This window comes from Pongo pygmaeus, chromosome 1 (genome assembly GCF_028885625.2).
Source record: "Pongo pygmaeus isolate AG05252 chromosome 1, NHGRI_mPonPyg2-v2.0_pri, whole genome shotgun sequence".
In the NCBI taxonomy this organism is placed as follows: Eukaryota; Metazoa; Chordata; class Mammalia; order Primates; family Hominidae; genus Pongo; species Pongo pygmaeus.
Window position 1 is genome coordinate 24,054,003 of NC_072373.2, and position 17,974 is coordinate 24,071,976.

Genomic DNA, 17,974 nt, shown 5'->3' on the forward strand with positions numbered 1-17,974 from the left:
TATAATTGTTTCTGAAAAAAATTTATATTCTCAGAAACTTTCAAATTATTGTAGAATATATATGCCTAGCTTAAAAGAAAAATTAAAGTAGTCCGTCAGGATTTTTCATGGTTCAGAATTAAGGCACTCTTTCTTTGAAAAAAGTCCTCAGACGATTCTATTAATGACTGAAGAGAACAGTTGGAGAGAGAACTCTAGGAAGAGGAGCCATGTGCATTTCCAGTATGTGAATTGGCAGTGATAATTCTGAGGAAAAGCAAAGTTTATAAATTTGGAAACTCCTCCTAGAAAGCTACACAAATGTCTTGCTTTAGAGGTCAAAACATGAGAGTCAAATTTATAAACCATCCAATTTAGGTGGGAATTATTCATGCCACACAAGATTCGGAAGCCAGAGATTTTCTGCTTGAATCACTATTTTGGGAACTCCGTTTAGATGGGCATCTTTTCAGCAAGCAGGCTAAAAATTAGCTTAAAGTGTTCAACATTTTCTTTTCTTACCTTCAGAACAAGAAAATAGTAAGAATCTCCTGCAGCTATATGAATTGCCTGCTTGAATCATCTGTCTGTGAACTTAGAAATATTCTCCAGCATTGTGTCCTTTTCCTATATCAGTAGACACTCCTTATCTTTTATAGCCTGAAAACCCTGGACTATGATGACATGTGGAACAAACTTCTTAAGTCAATACACCCTAGCTGTAAATGCTGTTACCAATAATTCTTTCAGATTCACCTCACCGATGCCTGGCCTTCTGCTTGTGACTTAAGCTTACTTTTTGTGTGTTAAAAGCATTGTATTGCTTAGAGAAACAGCCATTAACTTGGTGGTTTAAAAAAAAACCTACCTACTAAGAACTTGAATGAGAAATGAAATGTAGTCATAGAATACTATTTGGTTCAGCTGTGAGCAGTATTTACATTATCATGTTAATAATGTAAGCCCTGAATATTGATTTTCCATATTGGGAGAGGCATGAGTGTAGTGAGGGAGTTGTAGAAGGCATCTTCCTGTTAGAAAGTAGATAACGAAAGCTAAAATGTAAGAAACAGCTACAAGAGTAGGAAACGGGTGGGAGGATTGGGGCAGTGAACTACTGATTTTTGTTATAAGCTTTAAAAACTATGTATTTATGTTGTTTTGATAAAATAGAAGAAGTAACAGAAATGCTCAAAGATCTAAAAACTTAGATCTTTTTGTCAGATTTCTTGGGACAGCTACTGTGCTCTTAAATATTTTTCTTTAGCTTCTGTATTTAAATTTGTTTTAATTAGAATAATATGGGTGTATCTTTTGCCCTTTGGGCCCAACAGATTTCTTAGAGCATTATATTTAAAATGGCCCATATTTTTTGATGTATGTTGAATATCTGAAATTTAATACAGGCTCCAGCTGAGTTTATTAACTGCAGGTTACTGGAAAAACAGCAACAACAACCAACCCTGACTTTTCTCTGTTTATTATTAAAAACATTCTTTTGAATACATCTACTTTCTTCCCCTCATCCCTGCAGGGATATTGTTATCCCTCAAAAACTTTGGCAGCTAGTGATTTATCAAATAGCATAATGAAGTCAGTACTAGATCCTGAAAATCTGATCTTATTAGTAGTCAGTATCTCAAACAACTACTCATAAATAAATAACTACTCATAAATAAAGTCAGTTTCTTGTGTTTTTCTCTTGCAGTCATTGTTAAGTGTGATGGTATGTCCAGGAGAGGGTGTGTGTTTTGTGAGAGCAGTGGGGTTGATGTATTTGTCAAATGGGCCTTTTCTTTTGTTGTATAGCCAGCTTAGGAAACATGAAGGAGAGCGCTTTTTGGAAAGATCTTACTGGTGCGTTGGTACTGCTGGAAGGAACAAAGGGATAGCATGCATGTGCTGTCATTTAGCTTTGTCTCTAACTAGACCCACCTAGTTTATTAGCCAGTCCAGAAAGTCCCAATTTGAAATTTCCAAATAATAACTATTGTTAGGCCGGGCGCGGTGGCTCACATCTGTAATCCCAGCACTTTGGGAGGCCGAGGCGGGTGGATCATGAGGTCAGGAGATCGAGACCATCCTGGCTAACACTGTGAAACCCCGTCTCTACTAAAAATACAAAAAATTAGCCGGGCATGGTGGCGGGCACCTGTAGTCCCAGCTACTTGGGAGGCTGAGGCAAGAGAATGGTGTGAACCTGGGAGGTGGAACTTGCAGTGAGCCAAGATTGTGTGGCTGTACTCCAGCCTGGGCGACAGAGCAAGACTGTGTCTCGGGGAAAACAAAACAAAACAAAACAAAAAAACTGTTATAGCCCACATTGAGCATTCTTATGTTTCAAGTACTTCTTAAAGAGCTTTTAGGTATTACTTCATTTAATCTTCCCCACAGTGCTATGAAATATATATGTGTAAGATAAAGATACTTTTTTTTTTTTTTGGAGACAGGGTCTTACTCTGTCACCCAGGCTGGGGTACAGAGGCACAGTCTCAGCTCACAGCCACCTCCATTCCCCAGGTTCAAGTGATCCTCCTGCCTCAGTCTCCCAAGTAGCTGGGATTACAGGTGCACACCACCATGCCCAGCTAATTTTTGTAATTTTAGTAGAGACAGGGTTCCACCATGTTGGCAAAGCTAGTCTCAAACTCCTGACCTCGGCCTCCCAAAGTGCTGGGATTACAGGCATGAGCCACTGTGCCCGGCAAAGATAACTTTTTTTTTTTAGGGAAGGTTAATTGACACAACTTTTCCTAAAGACAGTTTGGAACCATGTGTCAAAAATCTTAAATTCATACCTTTTCACCTAGCAAAATTTATGTCGTTATTGATCCTATAGAAACAGAAAAAGATTCAAAGATGAAGACAAATGTTATTGCAGTGTTGCCAATAGTGTTAGGATAACTAACTGTGTGTGTGTGTGTGTGTGTGTCCAGCCAGAGTTGTACACACAGGCAGGTTCTCATCCTAGATATCCTCAGTTTTACTAACTTATGTCTCCCTCCCTCCCTCCCTTCCTTCCCTTCCTTCCCTTCTTTTTCTTCCTTCCCTTCTTTTTCTTCCTTCCCTGCTTCCTCCTTTCTTATTCTTTCATTGTTTTTGGAGACAAGGTGTCGTTCTGTTGCCTGGGCTGATGTGTGATGATGCAATCTTATCTTACTGTAGCCTCAGACTCCTAGGCCAAAGCGATCCTTCACCCTCAGCCTCCCAAGTAGCTGGGAATACAGGTGCATGGCACCATGCCTGGCTGATTTTAAAATTTTTTGTAGAGATGGGTCTTGCTTCATTGTCCAGGCCCATCTTGAACTCTTGGGTTCAAACAATCCTCCCACTCAGCCTCCCAAAGTGCTAGGATTACAGGCCTGAGCCACTTCTCCCAGACCAACTTTCACAATATATTAAGTGAGAGAAAGGAAAGCAGATTTCACAGTAGTGGGAAATGGTTACATTTTATTTTGTTTTTAAAGTTTATATGTGTATTTTTACACAAGGAGAAGTCTAGAGGTATATAGGGGTATGTGTGTGTGCGTATGTGTATGTATATGTGTATATATAGATGTGTGTGTCTTTATATACATATGTTGATGATAGTTGCCTCTGGATATGAGATTTCAATCATTTAAAGTTTATTTCTTCTTTCTTGACTCTTTTTCATTCAGTAAACTTTTTTTTTTTTTTTTTTTGAGGTGGAGTCTTGCTCTGTCACCCAGGCTGGAGTGCAGTGGCACGATCTCGGCTCACTGCAGCCTCTGCCTCCCAGGTTCAAGCAATTCTCCTGCCTCAGCCTCCCAAGTAGCTGGGATTATAGGTGCACACCATCACGCCCGGATAATTTTTTATATTTTTGGTAGAGATGGGGTTTCACCGTGTTGGCCAGGCCGGTCTCGAACTCCTGACCTCAAGTGATACACCTGCCTCGGCCTCCCAAAGTGCTGGGATTACAGGTGTGAGTCACTATACCCGGCCCATTCAGTAAATATTTATTGAGCTATTGCTGTGGCCAGTCATTGTATTTTGTGAAATAATTATTATTTGTACAATTAAATTTGATATTAAGGATATTACAATTTTACAAATGTTTTCACTAAATAATTAAAATAATGACTTGGTTATTAAAGTGATATGTTATTTGGAAAATTCATTTACTTGCAACACTACTCATAAAAAGTACAGAATAAAATGAAATGTTAGTGTAATGTGCTGAAGCATTCAGCCAATATGATGCTAATAGGAGAAATGATTTTTATTTGTATGAAACAGTCTCTATCCAAGGTAGCCTTCATGTGGGAGGAGAGATGTTTGCATGCTCTACATTGCTTTTATTTGACTCAGAAATAGTTTACATAGGTGAAAAGAATCGCTTTTTCATGATGAGTAGCCATAGATGCATGTTTTTACCTTTTTTTTTTTTTTTTTTTTTTTGTCAGACAACTACAAGAACAGCAACGGCAAAAGGAGCTGGAGCGGGAAAGGCTGGAGCGAGAAAGAATGGAAAGAGAAAGGTTGGAGAGAGAGAGGTTAGAAAGGGAAAGGCTGGAGAGGGAGCGACTGGAACAAGAACAGCTGGAGAGAGAGAGACAAGAACGGGAACGGCAGGAACGCCTGGAGCGGCAGGAACGCCTGGATCGGGAGAGGCAAGAAAGACAAGAACGAGAGAGGCTGGAGAGACTGGAACGGGAGAGGCAAGAAAGGGAACGACAAGAGCAGTTAGAAAGGGAACAGCTGGAATGGGAGAGAGAGCGCAGAATATCAAGTGCTGGTAAGAAGTTTACAAACTCTTCTGTGTTCTTGTATCTGAGCTTGGATGATGTCTCTTGTGCAGTCGTGTTAAAATATTTCACATTTGAGATGTTTGGGATTAAGCCATACAATTTGAAATTATGAAAAAGTATGCAGCAATTACTACTTTAACATTTTCTTTTTATTTCTGTCTGTATTGCTTTTATTGCTTGGAGACTTAAAGAAAGCTCTTGGAAATTTTTATTCTGCCATTCTAATTCTTCTAACTCCCTATAAAATGGCTATAAAGTGTAAGTGTTTTTATGGGAAATTTTTTATACTGGATGAACTTCAAATATATTTCCCTCATGAGATCACTTAAATTGTCTCAAATACTATAGTACTGTAGTACCATTCAGCAAGAAATTTGCTTGATTGCATTCTAAAGATTTTGGAGGAAGAATTATTTTAGAGAAATATTCTCTAAGACTAGTTATTTAAATATGCTTTCTAGTATTATGAAAAATTAGTGAAAATTATGGAATCTGGAATTTACTGAAAGACATAAGGGTTAATATATGACTGAAAGTTTGAGGTATTTTAACGTTTATTAAAATTAACATTCATTATAGGATTTAGGAATATTCCTTATGGCCTATATAAAAAGTCTCAATGTGGTTTGATTAAATAGTGGTTGGTTGGTTGGTTTATTAAGTTAATTTATGTATTTTTAGCTACCTAATTATTTTCTGGAGTTATGGCCAACAAAACAAAACTTTTCCACAAATTAGCATTGAATAGGAGCATTGAGCCCTTCGTATTAAATGTTTTGCCAGCTTTACTAGTTTTGCTATTTGTTGTTTTTAAAAAAACAACTAAATTTATTCTTCTGTTTATGGTCCTATTCATGTGATTTTAATGTCCTTTTTCTTGTGAACTAAATAAAAATTAAGACTAATACTAGCTTTTTCTTGTAAAAGAAATTAGTCGATTAAATTTATTAATCCACTTATTAGATAAAAGGAAACATTTCATCCCCTTCTGAATCTCAAAATGTATTTACAAGTTAAAATATTCTTGGGTGAAAATAGTTATTTGCGTTTGTGCCTAATTCTCTGATACTAACTGTAGTCTACATTTATACATTGTGTCTGAATGCTGGTTTTGTGGCTTCACTAGCTCCCTTTTTCTCTCTCCTTTTTTATCCTGTCTTTTGCTGCTGCTTTCCACCTTCTGTCCAGCTCCATCTTCAGACAGCTCCCTGTATAACGCTCCACTTCCTGAGTATTCCAGTTGCCAGCCTCCTTCAGCACCTCCTCCATCATACGCTAAAGTCATCTCAGCTCCAGTGTCAGATGCCACTCCTGATTATGCTGTAGTGACTGCTTTGCCACCTACTTCCACACCCCCTACACCACCACTGCGACACTCAGCGACACGTTTTGCAACATCTTTAGGTTCAGCCTTCCACCCTGTTCTTCCCCATTACGCTACAGTTCCTCGTCCTCTGAACAAAAACTCTCGACCTTCTTCTCCTGTGAACACACCCTCTTCTCAGCCTCCAGCTATGAAGCCCTGTGCCTGGTCTACTTCCAATTTTTCGCCCCTCCCTCCATCTCCTCCAATAATGATTAGCAGCCCCCCAGGCAAAGCTACTGGTCCAAGGCCTGTCCTCCCTGTTTGTGTTTCTTCTCCTGTGCCCCAAATGCCTCCATCACCGACAGCACCCAATGGGCTGGTTGACTCTGTAACATATCCAGTGTCTCCACCGCCTACCTCAGGGCCAGCAGCTCCTCCGCCGCCGCCTCCACTGCCTTCCCTCGCATCACTCTCACACTGTGGATCTCAAGGTTCTCCTCCTCCAAGCACCCCTATTGCCTCAACTCCCTCATCCAAGCCTAGTGTTCTCCCTTCTCCCTCTGCAGCTGCCCCTGCCTCTGTTGAGACTCCTCTAAACTCTGTGCTGGGAGACTCTTCTGCTTCTGAGCCAGGCTTGCAGGCAGCCTCTCAGCCGGCCGAGACTCCAGCCCAACAGGGTAAGGCTTTCATTATTGCTACTAACAGCTAATCACTTGAAAATGTTATATAGCAGCGACTTTAATTGCCTGAATGGATGGGTAGGATGGTTTTGATCCTTGAACATTTATATGCCATAATGCCATGCTTTTTTTTTTTTAGTTAAAAAAAATTAAAGTAGAAAAATGTTTTTCCTGTTGGATTAATTGCATTTGGAGGAATTTCCATATTGAACTAGGTTTTTATATCTTTTATAGTATTGCAGTTAAAGATGTTTTCTAGTATTTAAGAGCCCCTCATAATACATTTCTTTCTTTTTTTCTTTTTTTTTTGTTTTTTTGAGACAGAGTCTTGCTGTGTTGCCCAGGCTGGAGTAGAGTGGCACGATCTCAGCTGACTGCAACCTCCGCCTCCCGGGTTCCAGCGATTCTCCTGCCTCAGCCAGCTGAGTAGCTGGAGTTACAGGCACATGCCACCACGCCTGGCTCATTTTTGTATTTTTAGTAGAGACAGGGTTTTGTCATGTTGGCCAGGCTGGTCTTGAACTCCTGACCTCATGTGATCTGCCCTGTCGGCTTCCCAAAGTTGCTAGGATTACAAGTGTGAGCCACCGCACCCAGCTAATAACATTTCTTTCACTAGGAAAACTTTGCTTGACACGTTGATCTACCACACAATAAATACATGATCTAAATTGTTTTCCTTCATTTTCTGGGAGACTTAGAGAGAGATATTTAGTGCCCAACTGTAGTCATTAGATACGTCATCCCAGAGTTTCCTTTGGAGCAGTTCTGGTCTTGGGCCCTGTTTCCTTCTTGCCTTTCCTATATTAGATGCCCCATGTTGGACTTTCAGGATAGTTGTCACCCTAACCCTTGGAGCATTATGACTTTGCAGGAGGAGTAGAGAGGATGGCAGGGTTCGTATATGCCCTAAAGGGTTCCAAGGTCCAAAATTACAATAAGTAGTGGCTTGAAGGGGTAATCGAGAGAGAATAGCATCCTCTGTAGTTATTCTCCGTGTCCCCCACCTTATTGTTACGGTAACAGGGAAGGGAAGATGTAATCTCTAAGTGGATTATTTGTAAGTAGAAAAGGACCCGGTTCTGTAAGTAAATAAGAAGATGCTTGGCAACCCTAGTTTTTAAAATGTGATTTAAGGAGGACTACAGAAAGAAAACTGAAAACAAATTTGTACTTAAACATTGCAAGGCTTGTTATTGCTGTATATATATATTTTTGTTGTTGACTAACAAATTTGCTTAAAAGGTTAGTCAGAATTCTAAGATGTTCAGTTTGGCTTCACCATGACAGTTATACTGTACCAAATGGGCACAGCCAGCCTGACAAAGTGACCTGCTGTACCCTCAGAACTCTTAACAACCCCTTCAGAAGGGACAGACTATTTCTAGATGCTTCTTTTAACAATTTATGTTTTCTGCTTGTGTAACTGTTCAAGCTGAAAAAGTTAGCAGTTACTACCCAGTGTGCAAAATAGCATTTTATTCGTTCTGAAAACACCCCTCTTAAACCTTAACTAAAGGAGCACCTACTGTTTCAGGATTCTGTTATTAAATAAATTCTTGTTCACTCCCTTTGTGATTTTATAACATTTGAACATTTCTCTTCTTGCCCCCCATTTTGCGGGATAAAAACAACTCTACTTCAAATCCTATGGTATTTAATTATTTCCAAGCGTTATTTTGAGGTTTTACTTTGTACTAGTAAATTCCTTTACTTCAGTGATTCTCAGCCTTGGCTATCCATTGCATTTAAATGTGAAGTATTTTTTTAAATGCTGAAGCTGGGACTTACTCCTCCTTCATGTTTTTAATACAGCCACTTTGTAAACAACTAAATGTATGTGTTCACTGTTACTGAATTTACTGTCTCAACACTTAAGGTTAAATGTGGATTATTTCGGGTCTGTTATTTCAAGTAGTACTAACTGCCATCCTATATACTAGTTTGTTTTTTCAGGGATGCTTACCTCTCTTCCAAATTTTATAAGTATTTATTTTGCTTATTTACCAAATCCCCATGAAAAAAAAGTCTTAATTAGATGATCTGTTGCATAGTTCTATTACTAAAGCTCTAACCTAAAGTAAGTAGTTATATATACTTGGACCTTACATTTCAGTATCTTTCAAAAACTGATCTAGACTTTTACAACTATGATAAATTGGACTCATTAAGTAAATACATGAGTCAGTTTAATTTAGCATGGCATTCTGAGTACCTTCCCACATAAAATAATATCACTCAGCTCTATTGTTGATGGTCTTACTTAACATTTCTCTCTCTCAGGCATTGTCTTGGGACCACTTGCACCTCCACCTCCTCCACCACTCCCACCAGGGCCTGCACAGGCTTCAGTAGCCCTCCCTCCTCCCCCAGGGCCCCCTCCACCTCCTCCACTCCCATCCACTGGGCCTCCACCGCCCCCTCCTCCCCCTCCTCTCCCTAATCAAGTACCCCCTCCTCCTCCACCACCTCCTGCCCCACCCCTCCCTGCATCTGGATTCTTTTTGGCATCCATGTCAGAAGACAATCGCCCTTTAACTGGACTTGCAGCTGCAATTGCCGGAGCAAAACTTAGGAAAGTGTCACGGGTAAATACCATTCTGAAAAATTTTTTTAATATATCTTATTCTTCCTAAATATCTAAAATGTTGAATTTATTGTATTCTAATTTTATGAATTGTTATGAACTTCATTGATTTAAAAAATTGAAATAATTTACCCTGGCTCGATGGCTCATACCTGTATAATCCCTGCACTTTGGGAGGCTGGGGTGGGCGGATCACCTGAGGTCAGGAGTTCGAGACCAGGCTGGCCAACATGGTAAAACCCTATCTCACTAAAAATACAAAACTTAGCCAGGTGTGTGACACATGCCTATAATCCCAGCTGCTCGGGAGGCTAAGGCAGAAGAATTGCTTGAACCCGGGAGGTGGAGGTTGCAGTGAGCCGAGATCGTGGCACTGCACTCTAGCCTGGGTGACAGAGTGAGACTTCGTCTCAAAAAATAAAATAAATAAAAATTAAAAATTGATAGAATTTAAATTTTTATAGTGAAGTTGTAAGAATAGTATAAATAATTTCTATAAATTCATCACCTACATTCACCCATTAACATTTTACCAGTATTTGCTTTTTTATCCCTTCAGATATGTTTCCTTCTTTGCACATGCACTTTTTTTTTTTTTCTTTTGAGACGGAGTTTCACTCTTGTTATCCAGACTGGAGTGCAATGGCGCGATCTCAGCTCACTGCAGCCTCCACCTCCCAGGTTCAAGCGATTTTGCCTCAGCCTCCTGAGTAGCTGGGATTACAGGCACCCACCACCATGCTCAGCTAATTTTTGTATTTTTAGTAGAGGTAGGGTTTCGCGATGTTGACCAGACTGGTCCTGAAATCCTGACCTGATCCACCCGCCTCAGCCTCCCACAGTGCCGGGATTACAGGTGTGAGCCATCGCACCCGGCCTACACATGCACTTTTGTTTGAATGATTTGAGAGTAACTCAGAGACACAAGCTTCTATTTTCCTAAGTACCTCAGTGTGAATTTTAAAAGAACAAGGACATTTACCGGCATAATCAGTAGTATAATTATCAAAATCAGGAAAGTTAACATTGATAGAATACTGTAATCTACAAATGTATTATTCAAATTTCATCTATAGTCCAATGACATCTTTAGTGACAGTTTTTTTCCTGGTGCAAGATCATTTATTGCATTTAGTTATAATGTCTCTTTGATATACTTTATGACAGTTCCTCAGTCTTTCATAATACTGGCATGTTTGAAGACTGTAGGACAATTATTTTGCCTGTTATCCTTCACTTTGGCTTATCTGATTTTTCCTCAAGATTAGATTCTAGTTATGCCGGGGTTGTTTTAGCAGGAATATTATCAAAGCAAAGTCATGCCCTTTTCATGGCAGCACAGGAAGAGATAAATGATACTGTTTCATTGCATTCTTGGTGATAGTAGTTTTGATAAACTCTTGTTGATATATAAAGTCATGCTAAGAATCTATTGGTTCTTAAAGCTTAAAAAATAATATTTAGGTTTTTAAAAATTAATGCTGATGTTTCCTTCTGTTTTAGATGTAATATATTAATAAAAATATGGTTGTCTAACATAGGAGTTGATTATGTCTGTATATTCTCATTAAGATGGAGGATACCTCTTTCCCAAGTGGAGGGAATGCTATTGGTGTGAACTCGGCTTCATCTAAAACAGATACAGGCCGTGGAAATGGACCCCTTCCTTTAGGGGGTAGTGGTTTAATGGAAGAAATGAGTGCCCTGCTGGCCAGGAGGTGAGGAATTTCATTATAATGGACATGCCCAGAATTGAGAGGATTTTAATTTTATTCCAAATACAACTAACTAGATGCACTTCTTTCCTTGTAGAGAAGTGGTTTTTATACTGAATCAGATAATATTTTTAAAAATTGGATTTGCCTTCTTTGTAGGAGAAGAATTGCTGAAAAGGGGTCAACAATAGAAACAGAACAAAAAGAGGACAAAGGTGTAAGTTAATAAAGATAGTCTACCATACCTTAAAATATGGAATTCAGGCACAGCTCATTCAGGAAATAGTGTCAGCATTTATTTAATTTGGGCTTAATTAGTTTGAACTTATATTTGCTAATTTTTAACTATGCATGTGAAGTGGCTTGTTCTGACTTATTTATAAATTTTTAACGGCAGTCTTAGTAAAATGAGTTGAATATGTGGAATTATGGGAAAAGCATTGAAGTTCAAACCTGTGGAGTTTAATCCTGTTCCTTAAATGAGTGAATGACATTTCACTACTGTTTTCATCTCTTAGAATCTCAGTTCCCTTGCATTAATTTAAAAGGAAGGAATTCGCCTAAATTCATATGTTTCCCTTAGGAGCTTGATGGTTATTGGCTGTGCCCCTTAAGAGTGTAACCTTCATGCCCTCCTCCCTGATTCAGCTGGGCAAACTCTGCTTTGTCTGTGCTGTATATTGGTGTGCAACAAATAATATGTTCCCCCTGCTCCATCTGGCCACCTTAGATGCCGTTCCTCAAATCTGTCTCTCATGTCTGGCTTTGTAGCATTGGCTAGTGAAAGTTCTCAGGGAGAACACATGAGGAAAGGAGCTGTGGGGGAGGGTCGAAGGGAAGGTGGTTGAATACAGGAGAAGAAAGTCTAAGCTGAAATGAAAGGGAGAGAAGACCGATGAAAGAGAAAGTGGGGAGTGGCAGAAAGAATATTAGAAGTGGACATGTAAAACACTAAATGTATATAGCAACAGGGGACTGGTAGATGTGATATTAATATATATATGTATATTTAGGAAGATTCAGAGCCTGTAACTTCTAAGGCCTCTTCAACAAGTACACCTGGTAAGTTCAAGATAAATATTTTAACCTTTATAAACTTTCTCTAAATATTAATACTCCCCAGTTAAAAATTCCCCCTTTCCCCATGTTTGGACCAAGTGACTGGACACTAAAATGCCAGAGTTCTTTGTTCCCACCCGAAAGCATTAACTTTTTTCCTCCTGGAAGCTGCTGTTACTTTCTTGAGGTTACTTACTAAAACAAGGAAAATATTAATGTACTATTAGATGACGAGAGTATTTTTCATAATTGTTTTTGTAGAGGTAAAAATAAAGTGAGCATGTTAGTTAGTACTGCAGTCTGCTTCAGAACATTCTCAAATTGAGAAGGATGTCCTAGCCATTCATTTGGGTGATATTGATAATTAAGAGAATAAAGTTTCTGATTTGTAAACTTAAAAAGTCCCCTTAAAATTTTGGGGAAGTGTTCTTGAATTCAGTGAAATTTCTGACATTGAGAATTCTTGAGCATCTGATAAATCACCTAGAATATTAACAAAGTATATTTCACTAGAGGTACTTGATGAGTACTGTATCCAAGATGAGAATACGAACTCATTACATATTCACATGTTATTTCTTCATATTTGATTAAAGACTAAGGGCTGGACTATCTATTGAACTCCTTATCTATTCTGGAATGAAATAACATAAATAAACTTGATGAGTTAATATCTAGAGTGGTCCATAGGAAACCATTATAGAGAAATGCTTATATTCCTACAGTTTTGATTTAAAGACAACCAGCTGCATCTACAAATTCCCTTTTGAATTTTCATTTTTTTAATTTTTTTGAGATGGGGTCTTGTGCTGTTGCCCAGGCTGGAGTGCAATGGTGCAATCTTGGCTCACTGCAACCTCCACCGCCTGGGCTCAAGTGATCCTCCCACCTTAGCCTCCCAACCCCCTAAGTAGCTGGGGCCACAGGCACATGGCACCACTCCTGGCTAATTGTTTGGATTTTTGGTAGAGACAGGGTTTCACCATGTTGCCCAGGCTGGTCTCAAACTCCTGAACTCAAGTGATCCACCTGTCTCAGTCTTCCAAAGTGCTAGGATTACAGGTGTGAGCCACAGTGCACCACCTGGAATTCCTTTTTTTTTTTTTTTTTAAGTACCTCTGAAGTTTTTGTTTTTGTGATTGTAATCCATCTTTTCACCACTCCCCCCATTCCTCATTATTAAATAGTGACTCTTCAGTAGGTTGATTGCTATACCATAATTAACATCATGGCTTTGTTTTCCCTCTGAATAGGACTCAGTTTATGTTATTTTCATTAAAAATTCACTGGTTTGTGACCCACTTATTTTAGCTTTATCCTTCTTTCTGTAAGCCAAAATTAATTATATATACTCTCATTAGTACCGCATAGATGTTGTAAATCTGAACCATATTTTGGGCTCACAGAACCTTTAGAATATGATGAGAGCTATAGATCCTCTTTCCAGGGAGGAAAATTGTATTTTTATTCAGATTTGTTCATAATTTCAGAATATTCATGAATTTCTTGAAGGTTATCCATGGACTCCAAGTTAAAAATTCCTTATCTAATATATAACCCCTTATATAAAATATGAAAAACTAAGGCACAGGTTTTGTGTGTGTGTCATATATATAAAATCAAAAAGGGCAGGGCCTCTTTTGTCACTTGTTTCATTCCGTTTTTAAACTGACATTCTGTCAGGCACCTGAAGTGAAAGGTACATGTCCTAAGCCCAAAAAAACTCATGGTACAGCTGGGAAGATGAGACACACAGGTGTGAAGTTAACCTTTTTACAGCCACTTGTTGAATAGTAAGTAGTGTGTCAAAGAGGGAGGAAATGACACATACGAGTCACCTGAGTCATCTTTGTAGAGAAAAGTGACATCTTAGTATTCCTTGAAGAGTATTTAGTTTGGCTGAAAGTGAGGGAAGGTGTGATATTTCAGGATGTAAGTATAGCATGAGCAAGGTATGGAGTTGGAGATGAGCAAGAAGAGATTAGGAAATAGGAAATAGACTAGAATGGGGAATTCTTTTTGAGGAGTATTGTAGGGAAAAGGTTGAAAATACGAGTTAGAAACAAAAATGTTGAGAGCCTTTTATAAAATTATTAAGAGTTTAGACTTTATCCTGCAAGTACTGAGTTCAGTGGACATTTAATCCACTAAAACTGTTTGAGGCACATTAAAATGGCACTTGTGGTTTTCCCATTGAAACTAGGGAGGATTGAGATAGGCAGACCAGTTAGGAAGCTCTATACGCATGCCAGTGAAGATCCTCTGAAGGGAACCCAGCCTTGCCCCTCCTGAAACACACCCGAGCTCCTTAGAGAGAAGAGGCCCTTGCTTCTCAGCTTCCGCAGGGCCAGCTGAACCAGATGAGCCCTTTTAAGACTAAAAGATAGTTCTGGTTTGGCTGATTGAGGAAGGACCTCAGCCAGCTGTTAAAAGGTAGCACTTGCTACATCTTAAGCACTTTGGAATTACTCCCTCATCCTTCCACTTGCCTCCTCTTTAGTGACAGTGTCCGATGACCATTCCCTTCCCTGTCCAGGTGTCCCTCAGTTTCATTCAGGACTTCCCTTTTTTCACCTGCTTGGGCTGGTGTCAGTTGGGTATGTTTCTGATTCGGCCTGTCCCAAACCCCATCTGATTATTTGATCTTCCTGGTCAAGTGTGGAACTTGCCACCACTGTGGCGGTCATTGAGAGACTGTGTTAGCTGTTAGAATACAAAAGAAGGAATATAAAAAAGAAGGAATTTGGTTGATGAGGAGTAAAGCAAGATCAATAATGACTTTAAGGTTTCACACCTAATGCCTTCATGCAACAAGAAATCCAGAACCAAAAGCAGGGCTTCATGGAAGAGTGTGAGTTTATTTTTGCGTTAAGTGTACTTTGAAGAGACCGTAAGCTACCTGAGAATGTGCAAAAGCCAGTTGAGGAGCTGCATTGGAACTCAGAGCAGTTTTAGTTAAAACTATACAATGACATCACAATTCATGAATAGACTTCATTCTCCTGTGGCCCAAATTCTTTCCTCCATGAGAAGATTCCACTTCTGATTTTGCCCAGTCATGTAGTGAGGCCAGTGACAGCATCAGTGAGTCAGCCCAGATTAGAAAAACAATTCAAGCACAATAGACAGCCAACTAGTGAGTCACTGACTACATAGTGTCTTTTGTAATAAGAGCTTAGAGCGAGCTTGTTTATATTTAACTGGAATAATCGGCTAAGGCCCAAGAATTAATTGTTTAAGAATCAGGGAAGTACAATAGAATTTCAGGATTCTGATATTTATTTTGAGTTGTTCCTATTTTTTTCCCCAAGAGGGACTACTTGGATTTAGATTAAATGTTGAAATACATGAACATATTATAAGTTATACTTACTGTTTTTATCATTGGCACTAAAAAATAATTTAAAACAGTGTCGGTAATACTATTCCATTTTAATTAATTGAACTATCCTAATTTTAAAATTATCCTACTTTATCTTACTGTCCTTTCTTTATTAGAGAAACTCCTTACTATCCAGGTTATAGAATCATAATATTTTAGACTTAACAATGTAAGTTTTCCTTGGAAACTTACTGTACTAGCTTATAATTTCTTCTTATTTTAAGGTCTGGCATTGTGCAAATTAGAGTCCTTACAGATTTCAATTAAAGTTTAGAATTTAAATATTTATATTACTACTATGTAAACAGGTATAATGAGATTTAGTATTTTGTTATTTGTTTTATAATAACTCTGGAAGCATATATTTAATAGCTTTTGTTTTTTATTTTTAAAGAACCGGCAAGAAAACCTTGGGAAAGAACAAATACAATGAATGGCAGCAAGTCACCTGTTATCTCCAGGTATCAATTTTTTTCTCTAAGTTTTATATTTTATTTGTATAAAAAAAGAAATTAATGCATTCTTAGTGTAGAAAAAAATTGAATGGTAAGAAATTATACAGAGGAGCCCATAAAACTCTTGTGATCCTCCTAGTATTGGACAACCACCAGGCCTTATTATATATTACTCATCTACATTACTAGTGATTGATAAATTCTCCCCTACGTTTATTAACCAGATGATCTGAGATTTTAAGATAGCTTTGTCTTTCCCAATTTGTATTTTGAAAAATTCAAACTACAGAAAAATTAAAAGGATAGTACAGTGAATATGCATATACCCATTTCCTAGGTTTAACAGTTGTCAACATTTTGCCCCACCTAACTATCTACATATCCACACTTTTTTCCCCTCTGATTAGTTTGAAAGCAATTCACAAATAAGAACTGTTTCACCCTAAATACTTCAGTGTTTTTTTGGAAGAACCAGGACATCTGCTATGTAACCAGAATACCATTATTACTTTCAAGAAATTTAACATTGAACAATAATATTATCTACTATAGTATATAATCACATTTCCCCATGAGTCCCAATGACATACATTGTATATATATATATAAATAATTTTTGAAGCCTTTTTTAAACCTGAATATCAGCTGGAGAGAAAAGAGAGCGAAATAAAACATACATCTTTGAATTTGTAAAGTAGAAACATGTATTTCCCTATCTCATTTGAAACTTGTAAGTGTAATCAAGTTAGAAAAGATAGTATCCAGAAACAAGGCTAGTTAATACTTGTTTCTACAAGTACATGTGGGCATATTTAGGCAAATTTGTTCTTCCTTTAGCTAGTCATACTTTATTTTCATGACTAAATTTGTGTCACAGCTCCTGAACATAGATGAAACCTTTTCTTGGTTTATGAGACAGTTTAAAGGACTTGTATTTTTCCCAGAAAGAAAAAAAAAGTATGCATTTAGAAACTAAAAGGTATTTTGTCTTTTCTTTCTGAGGTATTTGCCTTATTTTTGTCTCGTAAAAAGTAACTTGACTCTAATTATAGAAACCTAATAAAGATAAGTACAGGGATAGACTTTATATTATCACAGACCCGTTCTGTGTTAGTCTAAGTCTGAATTTGGATTTGGCTTTCTATGTGGTTCTTTCTGCTAGTAGGAAAGAAGATTTGGTAATGACACAATTGTTTAAGCTCCACAAAGAAACTAGGCCTTTTGGAATGTATAAAAGCTTTTAGTTTCTAAGTGATTGAAAGATGATCATATTTTACTTTAGAAGAAAGGAGGAATTGCTTTTGGTGGACATGTGTTTTCAGTAGAGTAGAAAAATTGCACATTTATGTTTCTCAGACTCCTAACTGAGATGGCCTTCTAACACATCTCTACTAGTTATGGATTTTCTTCAGTAGCACATTATGAAGTGCTGATTTATTAAGCCCATAACAAGGAGCTGGCCAGGCGTGGTGGCTCATGCCTGTAATCCCGGCACTTTGGGAAACTGAGGTGGGTAGATCACTTGAGGTCACGAATTCGAGACCAGCTTGGCTAACATGATGAAACCCCATCTCTACTAAAAATAAATTAGCTGGGCATGGTGGCGCACACCTGCGATGCCAGCTACTTGGGAGGCTGAGACACAAGAATCACTTGAACCTGGGAGACGGAGGTTGCAGTGAGCTGATATCGCGCTATTGCACTCCACTCTGCAGACCTGTCATGTGTCATTTGTCCTTTCTGTTCATCATACTTCATTGATCTGCATTCCACAGTGAACTAAAAGCTAAGCCTACGTTGATGGCAGAAGTCGTGTCTTAGAAGGGACATGGACGAGGTTCTCCAAGTGGAATACATTCTTTGATGTATTTGGTCCATTTAGTAAAGGAAAAGTTGTTCTTTGAAAGATTTTTTTATTTTTCCTAATTCCAGGGTAGGGAAAAAAAGATTTTTTTTTCAGACTTGGAAATTTAATAAGTTATCTAAAGGTCACCATTTTGAAAATAATTTTATATAGATGAGTTGAATCTTGATTCTTA

At 38.2% G+C, this 17,974-nt stretch overlaps 1 protein-coding gene across 25 annotated transcripts in view; it reads left to right on the forward strand.

The window, feature by feature from the left end:
* The window catches only part of ENAH (ENAH actin regulator), a 155,691-nt gene that overhangs the window by 126,598 nt on the left and 11,119 nt on the right, over nucleotides 1-17,974 (forward strand). For 9 of the 25 annotated variants that reach the window (XM_063671689.1, XM_054502169.2, XM_054502229.2 and 6 more), the window contains 7 exons: nucleotides 4,407-4,738; nucleotides 5,940-6,734; nucleotides 9,021-9,325; nucleotides 10,897-11,042; nucleotides 11,199-11,256; nucleotides 12,053-12,101; nucleotides 15,875-15,941. In XM_063671689.1, the coding sequence (XP_063527759.1) occupies nucleotides 4,407-4,738; nucleotides 5,940-6,734; nucleotides 9,021-9,325; nucleotides 10,897-11,042; nucleotides 11,199-11,256; nucleotides 12,053-12,101; nucleotides 15,875-15,941 (1,752 nt within the window). The remainder of the gene's footprint in view (nucleotides 1-4,406; nucleotides 4,739-5,939; nucleotides 6,735-9,020; nucleotides 9,326-10,896; nucleotides 11,043-11,198; nucleotides 11,257-12,052; nucleotides 12,102-15,874; nucleotides 15,942-17,974) is intronic. The other 16 variants (XM_063672019.1, XM_054502274.2, XM_063671900.1 and 13 more) reach the window with 2 other exon arrangements.